Source organism: Protopterus annectens, chromosome 8.part1, assembly GCF_019279795.1.
Source record: "Protopterus annectens isolate FY-2018-M chromosome 8.part1, PAN1.0, whole genome shotgun sequence".
Classification (NCBI taxonomy): Eukaryota; Metazoa; Chordata; order Ceratodontiformes; family Protopteridae; genus Protopterus; species Protopterus annectens.
The window spans coordinates 529,278,435-529,303,520 of record NC_056742.1 but is presented as its reverse complement, the minus strand read 5'-3'; the positions used below and the strand labels follow the sequence as shown (position 1 = coordinate 529,303,520).

At 44.0% G+C, this 25,086-nt stretch overlaps 1 protein-coding gene across 1 annotated transcript in view; it reads left to right on the top strand.

Annotated features, from left to right (window-relative positions):
• The window catches only part of ESRP2 (epithelial splicing regulatory protein 2), a 318,023-nt gene that overhangs the window by 247,513 nt on the left and 45,424 nt on the right, over positions 1–25,086 (top strand). Inside the window, exon 10 of the mRNA XM_044082050.1 lies at positions 18,396–18,697. Within this exon, the coding sequence (XP_043937985.1) occupies positions 18,396–18,697 (302 nt within the window). The remainder of the gene's footprint in view (positions 1–18,395; positions 18,698–25,086) is intronic.

The window sequence follows — 25,086 nt, the reverse complement described above, 5'->3', positions numbered from 1 at the left end:
TTTAAAGTAAGCTTTCATAAGTGGTATCTTTAATTAACTGGTAGGCTACACACTCAAGTGTGCTAGCCGATTTAAAACATTTACTGTTTGTTACTGTATCTATTTTTTATCTGTTTGTGGAAAAAAAAACAAAAAAAAAAAAACAAAACAAAAAAAAATCCTTGTTTTCCCGCCTTTACTGAATTAGAATAGCCCAGTCTTCAGATTTTGCTGATCTCTGGGCTGTGTCATAGTTCCTGTGTTGTCCATATCCTTATTTGGATAGGAGGAAGCTTCTTTGCTCACCAGTGGGAGTGGGGAGCACTGAGCAGCCTATTTGTCCCTAAAGGAGTGGTTCCAGCCCAGCGACTTGTAGTTTATTGGCCGTTTTGGGCCATTTCCTAGCTCTTTCTATAACCCCCTGCTATAAAGCCTGCTTTAGCGCGAAGTTGTGCATAGCGCAGCATCGGGCAGCGCCGGTTAATCAAGTTTAAACTATTTCTGGCTCCACTAAGTCGGCTCTACAGTTTTTCCCTTAGAACTGCTCAACTTTCAATCTAAACAGTCTATTCTGTATCTGAAAAGCCCAGCACTTGCTCCTAAAGCATTTTTACACAGGTAAAGCACTCTTAAACAAAAAGAAAGCACTACATCCACCTACAATCCCCTTGAGTACCCATTTCCCTATAGGTCCTTTCTGACTCAGTTACACAGCAATCCCTCACACTATTCTAGCATGTCAAAGGGTCAATTACTGGCGTCCTCTCCAGTTCAACTGGTGAATCTGGGAATCTTGAGGCAATGTTACAATTGCCTCATGTACACAGACAACCCCCTCCTCCTCCCAACAAATACAAATATATGTGAGAGATGCAACTATATAGCCAGACTGGAGGCTGAGCTCCCTCGACTCAGTACTGTCAAAACCAGTCAGGAGGAGAAGGTAACCACACACACCACAAACCCAGTCTCACATAGACCTATCACAACTACAAACCAAACACATAAACACAGAAAAACATACTCAGAGACTCTAAATATCTACCAAAACAACAGAGGCCTCCAAAGCAGACATCCAAGCAACCACTACCTCAAAACATAGCACATGCACACATGCAACACATAGTTCACAGTCAGTTTGCCAAACAGTCACAGCCCTTAAGGCCAAACAACATGCCTGATACACTTGTAATAGGTGACTCCATAGTCAGACACACTGACGTCCCACTCACCAGACTGAACAAGGAAAAGGTTACAGTAAGCTGCCTGTCAGGCGCTAGAATCCGCCACATAACACAAGCACTCGGGTCACTCCAAAGCAAGTACAAATATGACTCCGTCATTGTCCATGCCGGTGTGAATGACCTGAGATGTACCTCCTGAGACATAGAGGAGCTCTCTGATTATGTAGCCCAGGCCGGTATGACCCTGACCCTGAGCAGCATCTTACCCTCACCAAGAATGATGCCACAGTACAAAGACAAAATGATCAGTTTTAACAGTTGGCTTAATTACTGGTGTCATTCTAAGGGGATCCAGTGTCTGTCTGCTTGGGATGACATGCTTGACAAGCCACGCTGCTTTGCAAGGGACGGCCTGCACCTGCCACCCCTGGGCTTCCGGATATTGGCCAAGGCTCTTGCTACCCCCATAGTGCCTTTTTTAGGCAAGGCTCAAAAGACAAACCCACCTCCCTAGAAAACACAAGTGGAAAAAAACTAAGGGTAATGCTGCTCAACGCCAGACATCTAAACCTCAAGATGCACGCTCTCGAAGCCCTCCTCAGTATGGAGAACATCGATGCCTGTGCAGCAACTGAAACCTGGTTCAAGGCTCCTGAGAGCACCCCAGCACTACCAGGTTATACTGCTTTTCGGCCACAAAACTTGGACCGAACCACAAAAGGAGGGGGGAGTATCCATATTCATCAGATACCCACACCACCAGGTTGGTGGCAATGCACGAAGCATTGGAGACCATCCATGTGCAACTAACTGTAGGCAAAACTGTCCTACAGTTTGTAGCATGCTACAGACCACCCTCTCAAACTCAGGAACCCCACTCAGTCTTCCTGAAGACACTGGAGAGTATGAATGTCTCTCCAAATACCATCATATTGGGAGACTTCAACTACCCAAACATAGACTGGGAGCATTACTCAAGCCCCAACACCCTAGGCCAAAGGTTCCTAGAATTCATAAACTGAAATGCGATGGAACAACTAGTCACCACTCCCACAAGAGGTGATAATATACTAGACCTGATCATCACAAACATAGGGACACAATGCTCCACACCGGAAGTATACCCCTTATTGGTGAGATCAGACCATAAATTAATCTCACTGGAAATCCACATCCCACCCCCACCCCCAGCACAAAAGACCACAGTGAAGAATTTCTCAAAAGCTGACTTCACACCTCTTAAGACTGAAGTGGTATCCTTCAAGTCCCCTGGGCCACTAGAAACCACAGCCCACACCGCTGAATCCTTTATAAACGCTTTCTATGGACACCGTCAAGAATGCATGGATCATGCAATCCCAAATAAAACCAAGACCCATTCCCCCAAAGGCAGGCGTCCTGTCTGGTGGACCCCAGCCATTAACCAGCTTTACAACAGGAGGAGGAAGCTACTACATGTCAGAGCAAAATCCCCAAAAGGGAAGGCATCTGTGATCAGTACTAGCAAAAAACTACGATCACTCATAAAATCATCCAAGGCCAACTTTTGAGAGAAAAATCGCAAAGACACTAAAGAGGATCACAAGGCCTTCTTTAGTTATGTTGGAAACCTAGGTGGAAACTCCCAGATATGCTCAGAGTTAGTCCAAAATGACAAAAAATACACTGAACCCACAGACATTGCCAACATACTGGCAGACAGGGTCAGTGCAAATCCCCCCCCACCCCCAAAAGGAGAAATATCTATCCCAGCAGAGTGTAGCCTCCCTGACATCTCAGATGCTCAGCTGAGAGCCACCCTCTCCGAAGCTAAAAACACAGCATCAATGGGACCAGACGGTGTCCCAGGTTGCGGGTTACATGAACTCCAAGAGGAACTAAACCCGCACATAAGGCTGCTGTTTAATCTTAGCCTTACTACAGGATACGTACCCAAAGAATGGCGAACAGCAACAGTGGTCCCACTCCACAAAGGAGGTGCTTCTACGGACCCTGGAAATTACCGCCCCATAAGCTTGACTAGCCTGGTCTGCAAAGCTATGGAGAGGATCATTATGGAACTGCTAAACCAAGACATTGGGGACCTACAGACACTGGATCCTACCCAATTCGGCTTTGTCAAGGGCAGATCCTGCCTTTTGAACCTGGTCAACTTTTTTGAAACGGTCACTAAGGCCATTGATGAGGGTAAGGCAGTTCACATTGCAAGATCTTGCAAAAGCCTTCGACACAATACCCCACTCGGGTATCATAGACAAGCTCACCAGCTTAAATGTAAACCCATATGTCATAAGATGGGTTGCAAACTGGCTCAAGGACAGAACCCACAAGGTCAGAATTGCTGGAGCCATGTCAGACTCTAAGCCAGTCACAAGCGGTGTCCCACAGGGCTTGGTCCTGGGATCCCTCTTGTTCGGCATTTATTTTTCCGAGGTGCAAGTAAACATAGGAGGATTGTGGCTGTCAAAGTTTGCAGATGACTGCAAACTGGGTGCCATAATTGATACTCCAGCGGACACAAGCATCCTTCAGAAAGGCCTCATAGAAATGGATAACTGATGCCAGAGCCATGGCCTTAAACTGAACACCAAAAAATGTATAGTCATGCCCTTTGGGAAAAACAAAGTACCCACAAATTACCACATAGGTGGTAATCCATTAAGTACGGAAAAAGTAATCCGGGACCTAGGGACCCAAGTTGACCGTAACCTCTCATTTGACACTCACATTGCCAAGGTGGTTAGGAAGACCTATATCACCCACCTTATGAAAGGATTCACATCTAGATCGAGAGGTCATTGTGCCTCTATACTCTTCCCTTATCAGACCCATAATTGAGTACATTGCCCCATTTGGGATGTACCTTACCCGACACCTGCAGCAGTTAGAAAGACCCCAAAAGTACCTCACCAAGAGGATCAAGGGTCTCAAACATATGTCATATGCTGCCCGGCTGAAGAAACTCCAGCTCTATTCAGTCACATACCGCCTACTCGGAGGCGATCTATGCCTGACGTACAAGGCCATGTCCACTCCGGAATTAATGGACATGCTCCACCTCAGAAAATCCAAATCCACCAGAGCCACGAGAGCGAGAGATTTGAACCTTAACACAGAAATAAATAGGACGTGCTGGAGGGACAGATTCATAACCCAGAGGCTCCCTACACAATGGAACAGAATCCCAGTCCATGTTAGGCAGAGCCCCTCACTGACTCTCTTCAAGAGAAATCTTGACGAGTGGATGGGAGATCGTAGGTTTACCCCGGGGGTCATTTCTGTGTCACTACTAGACAGAGGCACAGTAAACTAAACCCTAAATGGGCATAGTATTCTCATTCCAAGGGTGGCGAAAGCCACACACACTCGGGCTAGGCTTATAAATGCCCTACGGCAGATAGCCTAGTATGAACCTATGATTAAGGTGAAGATGAGCAGACAAGCAGGTAAAATAGTGACATGCCAGGATATGACATTGTTATGATTGTTATTCTAATAGTCTCGGCGGCAGGAACCTGCACTGCTGAAACATTGATTTTCCAGTGTGATTCATTATCAGAGTGAATTATTCACTCTCCTTATGAAATTAAATCATTTTCCCTTTCTGCAGTTTTTTATTGTAATCCAGACTATGCAGTATTTGCAGACAACTTTCATAATCCTTTAAGGCTGAAGTTAGTTCTTTGGGCATAACCAGGAGAGGATCCTTCATGATTCAGCACAGGTGGCTGGACCAGCCTGTAAGTCGCGCTCTCTTTTTGTATGTTGCAGCGACATCTAGGTTAACTGTTTGTGAGGTATTTAGGGTGTTTACCACAGTTATTTGAGGGCAAGGCATCTCCTTAGAAGAAAAAAATCTGAGTAATTTTGAGAGTCCAGGGATTTGCAATTTGTGGTTTTGTTCTGTTTAATAGTCTTGGGGCACTGGAAACTGCATGGTTGGTCTTTGGAAATCTAATACAAGCGGCTTTGCTATAGCTCTGTGCATTGCCAATGGGCTTTGCTGGTCATCTCACTACAACATTATGCTAGAGGTGGCAGGTTATTTTCCTGTCTGTGTGTGTGTGTGTGTGTGTGTGTGTGGGCAGGTAGCAGTACTTTGAGTATAATCAGATGGTCTTTGACTCCCATGGCTACTGCTGCAGAAACTAAGGTGGCCGAGTCCTTCTGAAGCGCTAGGAAGGCTACTTATTCAATCCCAATGCATAACGCCAGTAGTGAAATACTCTGTTTTATGGTGCAGGACTACCCACCATGCTCATGGACAAGGGTGGAGGACAACATGAATCCAGAATCTTCTTTCTTATCCCATTTTCATTGCTTGTTTGGTGTCTCTGTCTGTGTGTCTCTGTCTGTTAAACTTCATAGTTGCTGTACCTATAAATTAAAAATGTGTACATTTATCTATAATCCTCATTTTTCATGCAATAAAATATTTCCTGCATGGACGACATATAGCCTGCCAATGTACCAAAACTCATTCCTGTAGTAAGTGCGCAAGTTGATATCCTTTTCTCATGTTGAAGTATTCCTACATTTGGGATCCTCCGCCTCAGGCGACCTGAATGTCTGGCTCATGTACAGAAGCTTAGCCTGGCTGCTGTAAGGTGTGTGGGATGTCGCACACTGGGACTGTAAACCATGGGCTATAAATGTGACATTCACACTCACCTCAGAATTTCTCTGCCACAGTTGAACATCAGCTTGATTGTTCAGCTCCACACTAGTGACTCCGATAAAGATAAGTACCCCATTGGGGAATCTTTTCTTATCTGTTTGCTAAGCATACATTGCTATTTAAATCTTTAGCTGGTTCCATCCATGTCATCTAGCGGAGGGCAAATCCCGCACAGACAGCCACAACCTCTGCTTGTTTTGCTTAGGGCCGGCCCACAACTATAAAGTGTGCACAATCTGCCAGTCATTTGTTCCTAAAACATTGGCTAACCATCTCGCAGCCCTCAAGCTCTTTGTAGAAAACCAGCATCTGAAATGCCTAGCCCTCTGTATGGAACCGGAACCAGCCATTGTAGCAGAGCTGTGTAAAAAGGCGGCCAAGGTATCTAGGCCCAACATTGCACCTCCGAGTATAGACATCCCACCAGCTTCTGGTCTAGGGGGCTGAGGAACGTCCATTAGGACTGGCGACAAGCTGCTATTGTTTCTCCAGTCTGCATGTCCACGGCGGTATCTGCGACATCTGCCTCTAATGTCAGTGGGTGAGCCAGGCTTGCCCGAACTGCTACTGTTAGTCCATCTCTGAGGAAAGTACTTGTACTCCTGGCCTGAAGTCTGACACCAGGATCAAAGACGCCTTCCCTCAAAAGGGAGCAGCAGACAAAGCATTCATCTTCCCCAGCAGATCAGCCAGACTGACAGGCATTGTCTGTCCCTTTCTCGGGCCTTTATGATCCTGAGGCCTACTGCTTCACAAATGCCTGTCCTTCCAACCTCAAGTCCCAGGCCTGCCTGTGCTGGTCCTATACTGGTCTCACATAATCAAGAGGAAGATTCTTCCTCCTCCTCTGATGAGTCCCTCTCCTGTGTCTCACAGTTGGCTTCCCCCCTGTAATACTGCTCTCTGGATGAGGATTCCTTGGAAGGGGGTTCTCCACCTGAGGTCATTACCTTTGCGGTGACCATCTCCAGAATGAGGGAATATTTCAAATGGGACTCTACTCAAATGACAGAGGAGATATTACGAACTACTCAAATGTCAGAGGTACAGAGGAGATATTACAAATATTACAAACTTCTGCAGGTGGAAGTCCCCCTCATCCTCTGCCATCTCTCCTGTAATACCAGCAAACTTAAGACACCTTTGCCTCTGCTTTCAAGTCTCCAGAATCTCAGCCACTGGCCCCAGAAAGAACAGGTTCTACAAGGTGCCCTATTTAAAATTTCTCATTAAACCTCCTTTGGCAGACCCAGCTGTGATTGCTGTCACAGCAGGCAAACAATCTAGGCAAGCTACCCTCTTGCCTACTGCCATCAGATAAAGACTGCAATTTGACGGACAGATTAGGAAAGATCTACAATTACTCAACCCTGGTTTTTAGGGCCATCAAATACCAGACTCGTATGATAAAGTATGCCTTAGACCTAGTCTGCCAGGCCTCAAATCTGCTCTCCTCCATGCTTTATTCCCCAACTAATCCTCAGGTTGCCTCAAAACTGTCCATAGCAGCACAAGTTGCCAGACATTCCATCAAATGCAGCTATGATGCTACAGAAGCAGCAAGTAGGTCAGCTGCATCTGCTTCTGTCCTATGTAGGTACTCCTGGCTAAGGCTACAGCCTCTGCCAGATTTCAAAAACAGAATCATGGATGCCCCTCTTGACGACAAGTTACATTTTGGTAAGCAGTCTGCAGAACTTTTTAAAAATTTGTATGAAAAAAGCAAGGAACTGCAGGATCTGAAGCCTCTCTTTGTATCCATGGTCCCTAAATTCTATAGGAACTACCAAGCAAAGCTTTGTCAGAAAGGCATCTGCGCCTTCTTCCAAGCCAAGGAAAGGTGCCACGAAACCTTCAACCTCTAGGACTAGCTCTTCTCACACTACCCCCAGACAGCCCTTTCCAGACAGACCTAACAATGGGTTACTGGCTAAATACCCTTTATATCCCCCTTTCTGCCTGCCTTTCTTAATCTCCCCCTCTGGCAACAAATCACCATCAGATAACTGGGTACTTTCAATCATGGAAAAAGGGTATTTTATGACTTGGCAGGGAAAAGCCTTCTCCAAACAACATCCCTCTTCTGTCCAAAAAAAAAAGTCCACCTCGTACCTAAAGTTAATTCAGGATTTATTCCTACAAGGAACAATAGGGAGTGTCCCCCCAGGACAAGAAGGTCAAGGTTTCTATTCCAGGCTCTTCCTGGTTCCAAAAAAGGATGGCCCATGGAGACCCATCTTGGACTAGTCTCTTGTAAATTCCTTCCTGCATGTACCTTTCTTCCAGATGCTATAGCTACAAAACCCTTCTTCCACGTTTGACACCCAGTGCCTTCATGGCCAATTTGGACCTGAAGGATTCATATCTTCACATCCCTACCCATCCAGACTTCCACAAATTCCTGCATTTTGCTGTGCCATCCTCACACTATCAGTTTACTGCCTTGCCTTTTGGTTTATCTACAGCACCAAGGGTATTTACAAAGTGTCTAGTCCCAGTAGAAGCCTTCTGCAGAACAAAAGGCATACAGATCTTCCCATACTTGGATGACCTCCTTATCCAGGCAGAGGAAGCAAGCACTTTACAAAGACACCTCCCAATTCACCATTTCTCTCCTAGGAAGCATGGGTTTCAGTCAACCTACTTAAATCCTGCTTTACACCTTCCAAAGACCAAATTTTCTTGGGTTGTAGAATAAGGATGGATGTGATGAAGGCCTTCCTCCCACCAGAAAAGGTCCCTTCTCTGACCAACTTTTTCCAGAATTTACTCCTAGTCAACTGCATTTCAGCCAGGGAATTTCTTTGCCTACTAGGTCTGATAGCAGCCACTCTCCCAGTGTTGCCCCTTGACAGACTACACATGAAGTTGCAGTGGCACTTGAAGAATGTCTGGTCCCAGCACAACCACCCCCTAGGCTTTCAGGTGCCCTTCCTCCCCTAACTGAAAAAAGAAATGGTGGTGGATTCCACAGCTTCACCTAAATCCAGGACTGCCATTACAGCCTCTCAATGCAGTGTAGTACATGCACACAGATGCCTTTGATCTGGGATGGTGGGCCACTGTGAATGGAGAACTGACAGTTACAGCCATTTTGCTCAAGTTTCCACTCACCACAAGCCTGGAGAGTGGATATCTTCACAATTTCCTGGAAGGGGATGTTCTGTATGCTTTCCCCCTTCTCTCTAATATAGAAGGTCCTGCTGAAAATTCAGTGGGACAAACCAAAAATCTTGCTGGTGACCCCCTATTGGCCAAGGGAGCACTGGTTCCCCCTTTTTATCAGTAGCAAAAGGCAATTACAACAAGTTGCCTCACAAGGTGGACCTCCTCACACAACAGGATCTCTCATCTACCCACAACAGCAAACCCACAGTACATCTGACCTTTCAGACACTTTTACTTGGAGGACGTGCTATCTGTCCTGCAGGAGGCCAGGAAACCTACTACTAGGAGATCCTGTTTATCAAAGTGGAAAAGTTTCTCTGCCTGGTGTCTTCAGAAGCATTTAGACCCCTTTCAGACAGCTATACCTCTAGTTTAGTTTTGGTTTGTGTGTGTGAGCTACTAAAGTCTGAACTTTCATACTTGGTGAAAGACCATTTGTCAGCCATCTCAACCTGTTTACCTCTGGATCCACCCCTATTATCCAGATTAGAGGTGAAGCTCTTTCTCAGGGGTCCTGCACATCAGACCACATAGGAAACCCATTCCTCCTCCTTGGGACTTTAATTTCATTCTGGAGAAACTTACTTCTACCCCCTCTGAACCAGCAGTTTCTGCCATACAGATGTGCACCTGGAAAACTGTTTTAACTTCAGCCAGAAGAATCTCAGAGCTACAAGCACTCATGGCTTTCCCACCTTACCATATTTTTCATAAGGATAGGATCTCTGTTTGCACTAACCCCTCCTTCATGCCCAAAGTGGTCAAACTGTCACTTAACCAATCTATCCATTTACTCACCTTTGCCCACAGAATGACGGTGAGTGTGCTCCATTCCCTAGATGTTCATAGGGCCCTGGGGAAAGCCGTATCCAAGCAGATCATATCCTTCTGCTTCTCCTTCCATGGTAAAAAATTTTACACCAGACTGTGAGAGCCCACTCTGCCAGGGCAGTGGCCTCAACAGGGGCCTTCCTGAAAGGCCTTGATACAACCACCATCCTAGATGCAGCTACATGGTCCTATGTCCACGCTTTTTCACTAAACACTATAAATTGGATAACATCTCCAGAGCTAGGGCAGGATTTGCTAAAGCCATCCTATGTGGATTCTTAGAGACTGCAACTTCTTCCTCCACCCATATATCTGGCTGAGCATTGGTACTCTCCCACATGTGAGAATAGTGCAACATAAGAATAGAAGGACCTAGATTAGTTGTGTAAAATCTTACCATAACCATAGATCTCCTAATCGTCCATGTTGTAGTATCCTTTCCCCTCCCTCCTACTCCCTATAGGACCTTTTCTCTTTTTGGGTGGCATCTTTTCAGCTGCTCTTCAACTATTGTCAGACTGGGCATTCAATTCTGTGCATGCGGACGTCCCACTTATTGCCCATGGTTTATAGTCCCAGCGTGTAACATCACACGCACCTTACAGCTGCCAGGCTAAGCGTTTGTATACGAGGAGGACATTTTGGTCACCTGAGGCAGAGAATACCATGCTACGAATACTGCAACCTGGAAGAAAAGGATGTCTGTGGTTATGGTAAGATTTTAAACAACTATTCTTAAATAACTAAGTGATCCATTCTTTAATATGATGATGTGGTCTATTCTATGCATAAGCTACTCTGAGAATCAATTAGTACAGCTGTCATTCTTATATAATCTCCTCTATAGTTTGTCTGATTCTGTACTTTTTGATAGCCCCAAGCATTCCCAGAGGTGAAATGCCCTCTGTGCCTGCATATAAGGTCTCATTACAGCCAAGTGATACCTCCCAGATGTTTTCTAGTTAAATCCTATTGACAACCTCTAGACATAAAATATTGCTTTTTCTTACTTGCAGTAATAATTCCACAACCATGCTACATATAAAGTAAAATTTTTTTCCTAAAGCTTACACAATGGCAAACGGAACTGCATTGATATTTGACCTCTGTATAGTGCAGGTAGAGATACTAATTTTTCATATTTTTATTTATTTAAAATTTGTTAATCGGGAAAGTCCGACTTGGAACAAAGCCAATTTTCAATGGAGGCTGGGGAGAAACGCTCCAGACACGTTTTTGTAACGTGGGAGGAAACCAAAGCCCCTGGAGGAAATGCACACAGATGCAGGGAGGACATGCAGACTCCACACAGAAGGAACCCCAGCTGAGAATCGAACTGGAGAACCTCTTGCTGTGAGGCGACAACGTTACCATTGCACCATCAGAAATATATCTATCTCTATCTCTATCTCTATCTCTATATCTATATCTATCTCTATCTCTATATCTATCTCATTTTCTAAATATCTTGACAGCCAAGTAGCACAAACAGAACTACTAAACCTCATATGAAAGCTCTCAGATGGATGAATAGAATGCTGTTGTGTGTGTAAATTGAGTGGTTGCTGACATATTGCAACTTGTTTACACAATATTACTCCCTTAGTAGTTACTGGGTTTACTATGAATTGTCAAATCAATTTTGAAAGTAGAACCTAAAGAACGCTACCATTATAAAAAATAGTTTGTTCTAAAGATTTTTCCATTTGCACTTGTTTGGTGACCACTATGGCTCCAGAAAGAAACATTTGTTTGAAATGTGAGGATATAATTTGATTCTGTCCAAAAGCTTAGACTCTGCCCATTTAGAAGTTGCAGTGTGAACGTCCAGAGGTCAATTAGAGGGAATTAGATAAATATGAGACGTGCTGTACAAGTTCAGATACTTTAGTCTTAACTTTTCACATTTATGGTTGCATTTGGTTTATTACTACTGTATTCCTTCCAATTTATACATGTTTTCTTAAAAGGTTTTCATATTATTCCATACTGTAGACTGTGCCTAGTGCAACTTTTTTGATTTCCAAGACTTTAGGTTGTATAAAAGAATTACATGGTTCTATACCAATTAGTTGATATGATTAGAAAAATTCAAAGTTGGATCTACCCAGGTCCTTAAATTAATCTACAAGACTCACTGTGTGCTGTATTAAATATTTACTCTTCAGTCTGTCTCTCAAATGTCATCTGCTTAGTTTTTGACTTGATCCTGTTTTGTGTTGGTCAAGTATTGCAATATAGCTGCTGCAAAATTCTCCTGTCATGACAAGTACACACCATTCTGTCTAAATACATGAATGCTCAAAATTAGGCTTGAATGGTGTACACAATTTCCAGATTTTAAAATGGACCATTTTTTCATGTGGGTATTTACCCCGAAGATCTTTTCATTCCCTACCAACGGAGGCCTTAAAGGTGAGATCTGTACCAACATAAATAAAAACAACTCCATGCTTCCTTACATTATAGCATTCTAAGGCCTTTCTCATATCCTGTATTTTTGCTCCTGGCCAGCATAACACGATTCAGTGTTCATTATCCTTGCAGCTGTCGCTTTCTGTTCCTGTAGTAGTTGACTTTCCAATTACTGGTGTGTCATTTCTGACCAGATGTGAAGTCCTCTGCTTCTAGTTCAGTAATGTCTGCTGTATCTATCATTTGTAATGAAGAAATGACCACCATTGGTCTTAATCCCAAGGTTCCCATTAATTACATTTACAAACAATTCTCATCTGTCTTTGTACATCCACAGCTTGAAACATGTTCTCAACTTCTGTTTCCTACTTCTTTCCCTTAGTTATGTTCTTCAATCCTTCCAAGTTGCTTTTTTTCTTTTAGCCTGCTCCTTCCCACATTTTACTTTTTGTTGGAAGAATATTTTCTGTCAACAGTTTTTTTCATTGTTATTCCCTGTAATGTATGTTGCATAACAAAGCAGTGCCCTTTTTAGTACATGTTCTTTGCCTTATAGACATTAATTTCTTATTCTTTCCAGTTGTCTTCAACTGTCTCCCTCCTTTCATTTTCCTCTACATGCTCTGTATCCTTATTGCTGAATACTTACTACCAATAACGGCTTTTGGATTGAGGATGCATCATATTTAAGAGCGGAGTGATTTTTGCTGACATTGGACACTTCCTTTCCTGAACATGTTCTGTTTGCACTTTGTTAAATGTAGTTTATCTCCACCTCTTGTTAAACTTATCTCCTCTTCCCATCACTAATATGGGTAACAAAACTTTTCCAAGCTGTACTAGTTGCACAAGTGCAGTCATCAGAAAGTTTAGATTTACTACAAGAAGTAAGCAAATCATCCAACTTTTAACATGTGGATCAGGTCTCCAATGTAATCAGCTGTTACATTTATGTATACATAGCCTAGTATGAACCTATGAACCTATCTGCCCTAGGGCATTTATAAGCCTAGCCAGAGTGTGTTTGGCTTTCGCCACCCATTTTAAATTAATTTTGCTATGCCTTTTTTTGAGGTTAGTATACTGTGCCTCTGTCTAACAGTGACACAGAAGTGATAGCCGGGGTAAACCTACGATCTCCCATCCACTCATCAAGATTCCTCTTGGAGAGTCAACCTGGACTGGGATTTTATTCCAGAGTGAAGGGAGCCTCTGGGTTATGAATCTGTTCCTCCAGCATGTCCTATTTATTTCAGTGCTGAGGTTCAAGTCTCTCGAGCGCGTAGCTCGATGGGATTTGGATTTTCTGAGGTGCAGCATGTCCATTAATTCCGGGTTGGACATGGCTTTATACGTCAGGTACAGATCGCCTCTGAGCAGGCGGTATGCCACTGAGTAGAGCTGGAGTTTCTTTAACCGGGCAGCATATGGCATCTGTTTGAGCCCTTTGATCCTCTTGGTGAGGTACTTTTGGGGTCTTTCCAGTTGCTGCAGGTGTCTGGTAAGGTACATCCCAAAGGGGCATTGTACTCAATTATGGGCCTGATGAGGGATGAGTAAAGAGGCACGATGACCTCCCTGATCTAGATGTGAATCCCTTCATGATTAGGTGGGCTATATAAAATGTTTTTCTAACCACTTTGGCCACGTGGTTGTCAAATGAGAGATTGCTATCAACTTGGGTCCCCAGGTCCCTAATGACTTCTTCTGTACTTAATGGATTACCACCTATGTGGTAATTTGTGGGCACTTTATTTTTGCCAAAGGGGATGACTATACACTTTTTGGCATTTAGCTTGAGGCCATGGCTCTGGCACCAGTTGTCTGTTTCTATGAGGCCCTTTTGGAGGATGCTTGTGTCGGCTGGAGAGTTGATTATGGCGCCCAGTTTGCAGTCATCTGCGAACTTGGTCAGCCACAGTCCTTCTGTGTTTGCCTGTACCGCCGAGAAATATATACCGAACAAGAGAGGTCCCAGGACTGAGCCTTGTGGGATGCCACTTGTAATTGGTTTGGAGTCTGACATGGCTCCAGCAATTCTAACCATGTGGGTTCTGTCCTTGATCCAGTTTGCAACCCATCTAGTGACATAGGGGTTTATATTTAAGCTGGTGAGCTTATCTATAATGCCAGAGTGGGGTATTGTATCGAAGGCTTTTGCGAGGTCCAGGTAGGCTGTGTGGACCACCTTCCCCTCGTCAATGGCCTTGGTGACTGTTTCAAAGAAATTGACCAGGTTTAAGAGGCAGGATCTGCCCTTAAAGCCGAACTGGGTAGGATCCAGTGTCTGTAGGTCCCCAATATCTTTATTTATGAGGTCCATGATGATCCTTTCCATAGCTTTGCAGACCAAGCTAGTCAGGCTTATGGGGCGATAGTTTCCAGGATCCGTTGAGGCACCACCTTTTGTGGAGAGGGACCACTGTTGCCGTACGCCACTCTTTGGGTACATATCCTGTAGTAAGGCTAAGATTGAACAGTAGTTTTATGTTTGGGTTTAGCTCTTCTTGGAGTTCATGTAGGACGCAGCCCGGGACACCATCTGGTCCCATTGATGCTGTGTTTTTTGCTTTGGAGAGGGCGGCTCTTACCTGAGCATCTGAGATGTCAGGGGGGCAGCACTCTGTTGGGACAGATATTTGCCCTTTTGGTGGGGAGGGGGGGGGTTTGCACTGAACCTGTCAGCTAGGATGTTGGCAATGTCTGTGGGCTCTGTGTATTTTTTGTCATTTTGGACTAATTCTGAGCATATCTGGGATTTCCCACCCAGGTTCCTAACATAACTAAAGAAAGCCTTGTGATTATCCTTGGTGTCCTGTGCAATTTTTCTCTCAAAGCTGGCCTTAGACGATTTTATGAGTCCCCATAGTTTTTTGCTAATACTGATCAGAGATGCCTTCCCTTTTTGGGATTTTGCTCTATCATGTAGTAGCTTCCTCCTTCTATTGTATAGTTTGTTTATGGCTGGGGTCCACCAGACAGGACGTCTGCCTTTGGAGGATTGGGTCTTGGTTTTATTTGGGATTGCATGATCCATGCATTCCTGAAGGTATTCATAGAATGCGTTTATAAAGGATTCTGCTGTCTGGGCCGTATTTTCCACAGGTCCGGGGGCTTTGAAGGATTTCGCCTCTGTTTTGAGGCGTGTGAAATTTGCTTTAGAGAAGTTTTTCACTGTGGTTTTCTGGGCAGGGGGTGAGGTCAGGATGTGAATATCCAGTGAGATTAGTTTATGGTCTGATCTTAACAGTGAGGGATACACTTCTGGTCTGGAGCATAGAGTCCCCATGTTGGTGATGATCAGGTCCGGTATGTTTTCCCCTCTTGTGGGAGTGGTAACAAGTTGTTACATAGCATTTGAGTTTATAAATTCTAGGAACCTTTGGGCTAGGGTGTTGGAGCTAGAGTAATGCTCCTAGTCTGTTTGGGTAGTTGAAGTTGCCCAATATAATGGTGTTTAGAGAGACCTTCATATTTTCCAGTGTTCTCAGGAAGGCCGAGTGGGGTTCCTGGGTTTGGGAGGGTGGTCTGTAGCAGGCTATAAACTGGAAGGCAGTTTTACCCACAGTTAGTTGCACATGGATGGTCTCTGATGCTTCGTGCTGTGCCACCAACCTGGAGGTGTGGGTATCTTTGACGAATATTAATACTACCCCTCCTTTTGTGGTTCGGTCCAAGTTTTGGGGCTGAAAAGCATGGTATGAGGTATAACCTGGTAGTGCTGGGGTGCTCTCTGGAGCCTTGAACCAGGTTTCTGTTACTGCACAGATATACATGTTCTCCATGCTAAGGAGAGTTTAGAGTGCATGCATCTTGAGGTTTAGACTTCTGGCGTTGAGTAGCATTACTCTTAGTTTCTTATCCCTTGTGATACCTATGGAGGTGGGTTTGTCTTTTGAGCCTTGCCTAAAAAAGGCACTATGGGGGTGGCAAGAGCCTTTGCCAATATCCGAAAGCCCAGGGGTGATAGGTGCAAGCCGTCCCTAGCGAAGCATCTTGGCTTGTCGAGCATGTCATCCCAAGCTGACAGGCATTTTTAAAAGGAAATTGGCTAGTGTTAAAAATGGCCCTGCAAGGATGGCTAGCAAATTGAGTATACTGAGATAACCTTGTCAAGGTGAGGTAACTTTATAAAGTTGTCACCCTGACCTACCGTACCAGTTGTGCTCGTCACACAAAAAATGCTCGCTATCACTTAGTTGCACCTTGTTATAAGTAAAAATCAGAGGTTAAATTTATAAAAAAATCAAAATTTACCAAGCAGTTGCACAGGAAATCACAAACCAGCATTGAATTGTTTGATGTGCTTTGGACTAAGCCCCTTGAGGTGGTTGTAATTTGCCTGTCTACAGTCTCCCTTTCTAACAACACAGTCAAAATCTGAGATAAAACAATACATTTTTTATATGTATGTTATGTAATATAAATATGCATATTATGTGTGTATATTGTTAAGGTATTCTCAGTAAATTCACTGTAGTGCATTTAGGTAGAATAAGACCTGAAATATGGAGACAGACATGTATGCATTCAGTTTGAGCGGCAGTTTATTAGAAAGGAAAGATGAGCATAAAATATGCAGAGCATAAAATGTGCAGAAAATACAGAATGTTCTTTTCTCTATGGAAAGATACAATTCTGCCAGCTACAGAATGTTCTTTAATGGAATGTTAAAGCACATGCAAGACTAGGCCTGAGAACCAAGGCGAAGGAGGTGTGTAAAGCATTGCAGGGTTTTTGTATTAAAATATACTTCAGATAAAGTTTGGGAAGTCAGTCAGTTCGGCCTGACATACAGAAAAGATTAAATATCCACCATTTCAGAAAGGAAGCTACAATACAGACAGTCAAGCCTGTGTACAGAAGACAGGTTAAATAGACTGTTACCATTTAAATTATTCAGGACAATCAGAATATACGTGACACTGTTATTGTTTATCATTACTGTTAATGTTGACAGTATTCGGATATTGTGAACACCTAATAAAGCCTTATTAAATGAACTACAGTGTTTGGAGAATTCATTCTGACAGGTGTACAAGACCCATAAAGGAGATACTGGCACCTGTTCAGCATGAGTTTGGATAATTAACAGACTTTCATTCAGTCTCATTTCAGTTGTTTCCAGTTAATTCCAGTATAGTACAGTCTCAATCAATTCTTTCAGTGGCGAGCCAGCCTGGAGTCGAAGCTAGAATCCTCTAATATGTATGTGCATATATGCATGTGTCTGTGTATATAATTCTCTGACAAATGCACACCAAAATCTTCCCTTACCAGGCAGCTGCAAGGTGAGATTGTGTTGAAATGTTTTTCTGCCAACCTGAGTGTAAGAGAAAATATCACTTACTGTGGTAATGATGCCAGATGTAGTCGTGGTATGACCCAACTAATGGCAGTCTGTCTAGTGCAGGGCACTGTGATATACATTTATCCACTTCATCTGTAGCCCCCACATTTGCCTCCTCTCATATTGAGATCTGACTGTAGCATGTCAGCATCAGGATAGTCCGATAACTTTGTTTTTAACCCCCTTATGCAACTGACCTCTAGCTACACTGGTACCTCTCCTTCTCTGATACCATGAATCCAATAATCTCTGGAACTGATTCAGTTGCCCGAGTATGGGATAAATGGTGGGACATTCCAGTGTAGTACCCTATCTGCCCTTTATGAACACCCCACCCCTAGTGTGCAGTGCTGCAAAGCCATCAAGACTGATTTGAGTATTGGCAAGTCAGGTTATTAACCCTTCGAGGTCTGACTGAGGGTTATTCTGCTGTGGTACACTTTCCATACATGCAGATCCTGAGATTGGTAAGCACTAGTGATATCATGGTCACCATTACGAGGTATGATTGGTCAGTACTGATGCTATTGTGATTGCATTTCATTATTTGATACAAGATGACGGTCACCTCATTCCAATTCTGTTTCTTCTCTCTGTCTGGCTCTAAGCTTAGTGAAGTAAGTGAATTTCTGCCTAGTAAGGTGAGTAAATACAAATGTTTACAGGTAATTGAATTGTGTAGAGATCCAGATTTACTGCTGAATTATAGACTCTTTGCCTCTTATTGTACATATAATGAAGCATGTTTAACATCGCAAGCCAAATGTAACCATATGGTATTTTGCAACAGGTACTTCCAATGAGGTCGCACAGTTCTTGTCGAAGGAAAATCAGATAATTATAAGGATGAGAGGACTGCCTTTCACTGCCACACCTGAAGACGTTTTGACATTTTTGGGCCCAGAGTGCCCTGTTACAGGCGGGAAGGAAGGACTATTGTTTGTAAAATACCCAGACAGCAGGCCCACCGGAGATGCCTTTGTTTTGTTCGCCTGTGAGGACTATGCACAAAACGCACTTAAAAAACACAAGGAGATCTTGGGGAAACGTTACATTGAACTGTTCAGAAGCACAGCTGCAGAGGTTCAGCAGGTTGGTGCTTTTATCAGCAGTACATTTTCCTAAAGCTTTTCCCTTTGTTAGATGTAATAAGAGTACAATTCATTTTCTTGGAGAGATGGATGTTCTTCATATTTCACTGTTGCAGTCATTACATTGGGTTATCTGCCTGCAGGTAGCCCTCAGCCGGCCTGAATATCTAAGTCTTGGATTCCTGCATCGGATGCTGTCTTCTTCCATGTCGTCAGGGGTATAAAACATGCAGCCAACGTCATCACATCTCTTTCTTGCCGCACGGTAGCAAAAGCAGTTCACAAGTGCCAGTCGTCCGACTCCTGAAATTTTCGTTTTCAAGTTTCAGAACCGAAGTCTTCAAAAAACTAAGTACCCCATTGGGGATCCTTTTTCTTGCTCTTAACCGATTTGTATTACCTGTGGAAAGCAAATGCCTTGAAGATTTTCATTCGTACTGCATTTCTTGCTCAGGCCCAGACCGCGATGTCCCTCGCTGTCGATTATATGCCTTATTCAGCCCCCGGACCATCTGTCATCTGTTTCTTTTTGCAGCAAATTATTTCTGTACTCAGTTTAACTGTCCAGAAATGGCTTTGGTAAGCCATCCGACTACAGACATTCTGAAAAAACGGAAAGATAAAGACAGAGACGGAATGCATAGGTCCAAAGCTGCCAACGACGCTTCTGTTATGCTAGTCACCAGTTCACCGGTACTCAGTGAGGCGCTTTCACAGCCCCTGATGCCCACTACTTCAGATTCGCAGGCCTCTACTGAGACGCGTTCAGAGTCTAGTATGCCACGAGATGCTTCTTCGACTATGGAACCTGCAGATGTCTCTACCTTGGAAGAGTCTGGAGCTGCTGTGCAGGCACCAGCTTCTGAGGGTGTATTCAGGCCTACTGACTTGCATTTCAAACAGACGCCATCATCTTCTTCAAGGCCTAAAACTCTATCCACACCTGAAAAACTGACGTCCAAACCACATGGTCAGGCCCATATGCCTAAAAATGGCTGAAGACCTTATTACTTTAATTAGGAGAGGCCAGCCTTCACCCTCTGAGACCTAGAACTGATTTTCCTTCTGATTCTTCTGGTCAGGATTCTGAAATTTGTTTTTTCTGGTTACCAGGATTTGCCCTTATCTACCTATGAGGATTCTGATGCAGAGGATTCCATTCCCTCTGCCTCCCCTCTAGAAGATTTTTCTTTTGGTGAAACCTTGCACACTCTTAGGGAGCATTTCTGTTGGGAAAGCCAGGATTACTCTGACTCCACAAAGAGAGGCTTAGGGAATTCTTACCTCCTCCCTTGACACATACCTTTAGCTTTCCCTCCTGTCCTGGACATTGTAGATGATGCCGCCTTGGAATCTAGCCTGGTCCCAGACACTACCTCCAGCTCCCAGGAAGCCTGACTGGTATTACAGAGTACCTGACTCTCACAAGTTCCTCTTCAAGAATCCTGCTGCGGACCCAGAGACCATTTCCCAAGGACCTAAAGGCATTAAGGCTACTACTGCCAAAAACCCTACCCCCTCTGATAGAGATTCCAGGGCCTTGGACAGATGGGGTAAGAAAGTATACACTTCTGCTACTTTGGCCCTTAGTGCCTTAAACGGCCAGTTTCATATGTTAAAGTATCAGCAGCATATTATGGGACTAATTAAACAGAAATGATGATTCTTGATTGTGCTGAAAATAAAGAATTACAGGATTTAATGCATTCTGCTGAACAAGTTGATAAACATACTTTGCATTGTGATGTTGACTCTCTAGAAGCATCTTGCAGGGCTGCTGTCACTGGGTCTGTACTTAGAAGGCATGCTTGGTTTAAGGAGCAAAATTTGCCAGATCATGTTAAAGCTAAATTACTGGATGCTCCCTTAAACCAAGACCGCCTGTTTGGCAACAAAGCAGAAGTCCTTAAAAAGATGGAGGGAAAAGCTAAAGCTATGCAAACTGTTAAAGATTTCCTGCAAGTACAGCCTCCTAGATTTAGCAGGCATTGGCCTTCTAAGAATTGGTCCTTTCCTGTCTCTTCCAGGCCTTCTCAGTCGAAACCCAGAATCAGCAGAACACCCAGGCTCCTGTCTCAAGGTACTCACAGGCCTAAGCAGGAGCTGGAAGTAGTAAGACACCCCCCTATGGAAAAATGTCACAATTACTTCACCTTAAACCTTCCAAGCCTGCTCAACTGCCTGATCCCTTAGGGGAAAAGATCGCCCTGCATGCAAAAAAACTGTTAACTCCTTACCAAGGACAAATGGGTTTTAAATCTAGTTTTCCAAGGATGCAGATTCCACTTCCACACCTTACCAACCACCAAATGGTTGGCCAGAACTACCCCAAAATGAGTGGGCAGAGGCTTAACAGCAGGTTCTCTCTTCTAAGTATCAGGTCCATTCAACCTGTCCCAGCAGAAGAAAGGGGACAAGGTTTGACTTTTCTTGGTACCCAGAAAAGACAGTTCCTGGCATCCTATCCTGGACCTCTCTACTCTAAACACCTTTTTGGTAATCCCAAAATTCAAAATGCTAACACTTCAACAGCTGCTTCCTACGCTAGGCAAAGATGCCTCATTGGCAACCTTAGACTTAAAGGAAGCTTACCTGCACATTCCAATAAGAGAATCTTGCAGGAAGTACCTACGCTCCAGAGCAGGCTCCATGCACCATCAGTTCTCTGCACTTCCCTTTGGCTTATCTACTGTGTGCCCAGGGTATTCACAAAGTGTCTAGCTCCAGTCATTGCATTTTGCAGGCAAAGAAATATTCAGATATACCCATACCTGGATGATTGTCTAATTCAGGCAGAAAGCCAGGACATGCTACTAAAACATCTGGCATTTGTAAATAAACTTCTAAACTCACTGGGATACACAGTAAACGAAAAGAAATCTCATCTAGAACCCTGCCAACAAATTGTATTCCTGGGAGCAAGCTTGAACACAACTTCCCAGATGGCTTACCTCATGCCAGAGAAACAAGTTTTGACAGCGTACTTCAAACTACTGGCAACAAAGACCCAGCTATTTGCAAGGAAAATCCTGCAAGCCCTGGGGTTCATGGCCACTTGCATTCTTCTAATTCCATATGCAAGACTGCATATGAGGAAACTACAATGGTGTCTAAAAAGACTATGGCGTCCACATTCTCAGGACCTGGAATCAATTATCCCTATCATTCCATGCATAAAGACAGAGTTCCTTTGGTGGGCAGAGGCCTGCTACCACAAGGGGCTCCCATTCACTCTACCCCCTGCCGCCCAAACCCTAACCTATGCATCAGACTTTGCATGGGGGGCTCACTTGGCAGGGCAGTGCATTCAGGACAAATGGAACCAAAGTCAGATGCACCTGCATATCAATTAAAAATAAATGTTAGCTGTACAGAATTCCCTGACAGCCTTCAAGGACCACATTCTTCCAGGGCAATTATTGGTAAAGACAAACACCACTGTTATGTGGTACATAAATAAGCAGGGGAAACCCATTCATACCCTCTCTGCAGACTAGCCATGGCTCTGTGGAACACTGCCTTGAGCTACCAAGTGCACCTACAAGTTCAATTCCTGCCAGGTAAGCTAAATTCAGCAGAAATCTCATGAACCCACACGAGTGGAAACTGGAACCAAAGATATTCAACCTTTTGAGAAACAAATGGGGGAATCCAGAGATGGACTCGTTTGCCTTCTTTCAGAACTACCAATTGGGCAAATTCTGCACAAGGACTTCCCACAGTCAAGCCTGGAAAGTGGATACCTTGTCCTTCACCTGGGAAAGCCTCTCAGTTTATGGCTTTCCTCCTCTGCCTCTCCTCTCGAAAGTTCTGCTAAAGATCAAACGGGACATACCAAGGACCATACTGATTGCACCAGACTGGCCACGCCAACACTGGTACCCCCTCTTGCACAGTATGCCATTGCTGGAACCAGGGCACCTGCCTCAGACCCCTTCCCTGCTGTCCCAGCAGGAGGGCCAGATTCTGCACCCTCAACTTCAAAACCCTGAACCTTGCAGCCTGGCTAATTCCTTCAGCTCTACAATAACATCCCTCAGTAAGCAGGTGCTAGGTGTCATTCTGGAGGCAAGGAGGCCTAGTACTAGAAAATCCTATGCTGAAAAGTAGAAAAGATACTGTTCCTGGAACCAGACTCAGGATGGGGCCAACGGTGCCCAGCTTACTGTATATTCTTCAGTACTTAACAGAGATGCTCCACAAGGGCCTTTCCTTCTTGTCAATCAAAATTCATGCCTCTGTCATTTCAGCTCATTATAATACTGAACCACCCCTCTTCTCTCACCCCTTGCTAAAGCAATTCCTCAGAGGGGCCAAAAATTTAAGACCAGCCAGGAGAGCCCCTACTCCAGCCTGGGACCTTAACTTTGTATTGGAAAAGCTCGCTCTACCTCCTTTTGAGCCAGCTGCAACTTCAGTGTTGAAATTCCTCCTTTTGAGCCAGCTGCAACTGCAGTGTTGAAATTCCTTTCTTGGAAAACAGCCTTCCTTCTAGCCATCACTTCAGCAAGAAGAGTGTCTGAATTGCAGGCCCTCATGGCAGTGGAGCCATTCATCATCATCCATGCAGACAGGGTGTCCCTCAGGACCAGTTCTTCCTTTATACCCAAGATGGTGTTTAGTGTGGCCCTTAATCAGTCCATTCATTTGCCTACTTTTTTTCCCAAATCCACAAAACAAAGAATGAATACTGCACTCTTTGGACATGTGCAGGCTACTTAGATTTTATTTGGACAGGACTAAGCCTCGCAAAATCTGAACAGCTGCTAGTTGGCTTTGCTGCAGGGGCAGAGGGGAAGGCCATTTCAAAGCAAACTATTTCTAAGTGTATAGCCCATTGCATTCATTTCTGCTATAAGCACCATGATAAACTTACCCCACAGGGGATAAGATCGCATTCCGCTAGAGCTGCATCTACTTCTACTGCCTTTCTCAGAGGTGTGTCTACCAGGGACATTCTAGAAGCTGCTACCTGGAGCTCTGTACATACCTACACCAAGCATTACCACATGTCTATTTTTTCTAAATCCAGAGCTGGTTTTCCCACTGCAGTCTTGCAGGACTTAATAGCTGGTCCTAATGCTCTCTAACTTCCTCCTCCCTTCCTTAGCTTTGGGAATCAGTCCAAATGTAATGACTGCAACAGTGAAACACGAAGAATATAGTAGAGGTGTGTACACTTACCATAAATGTAGATGTTAGAGTGTATTCACTGTTGCAGTCCTGGTTACCCTCCCTCCAGCCCCACTGACTTCTCTTGGCTATACTTTTCTTGTTTAGTGCATTTCTGCTTTCTGGTGTATTTGCTTTTTGTTGGAGGTGTAACCTAACCTATAATGGCTTTCCATTATGGGGGCACCTGACATCCGGGGCAAGAAAAATTGATGTAATGTCGTCGGCTGCATGTTTTATACCCGTGGTGACCTGACATCATGGAAGAAGAGACCGCATCCAATGCAGGAATCCAAGACTCTGGTATTCAGGCCAGCTGAGAGGCTACCTGCAGGCAGATAACCCAAATGTAATGACTGCAACAGTGAATACACTTAAACATCTACATTTATGGTAACTGTATACAACTGTACTTTCTCATGCAAGTATTTCTTTGGGGGGGGGGGGGGGAATCTGAAATTGGGGCTACAGGTTAACTTTGAGTAAATTTTGGTTTTCTTTGTGGAAGTGTACATAGCTTGCTTACCATTTTTTAAGATAAGGTAAATGTTTAAACTGTTGTCATTTCACGTCTGTAAAAGGATCCCAATCATACCTCTCAACTGTCCAGGTTTTTGTCTCGTATCTTTGGTCTGTTGCTCAAAATATTTGAGGTTTTCTGGCAAATTATTAAAGTTTGATGTCCCTAAATGTAAATAATGAAATGGGGTGGGAGATTGGCATAATGGTTAAGGTGTTTACCTTACAGACACAAGGTACAGGGTTTGATTCTCACATGGGGTAATTGGCTAGGCTTAAAATTGACCCACAAAGGCAGGTAGCCTAGTGCTAATCTATGACTATAAGCTCCGTAGTGTGTGCGATAACTGTGCAACACTGTAGTACAAATAACTAGATAGTTCTAATAGGTTCATAGGTTCATACTAAGCTATCTGCCCTAGGGCATTTATAAGCCTAGCCAGAGTGTGTTTGGCTTTCGCCACCCATTTTAAATTAATTTTGCTATGCCCTTTTCTTGTCGGTACTAATGGGTGTGTGTGGTGTTATTCACCTATGAACCTGTATAAGACATCTAGGGACACTGGTAGATAGCAGCTCGATAGGGGCACAAGGAACTAATGTCCGGCAACAGGATGACTGGGAATATTCTTGGGCTTGGCTTGTACTGGTTCCAGGGCCATTATCCTAGTACTCAATTATGAACCTATATTTGAGTTT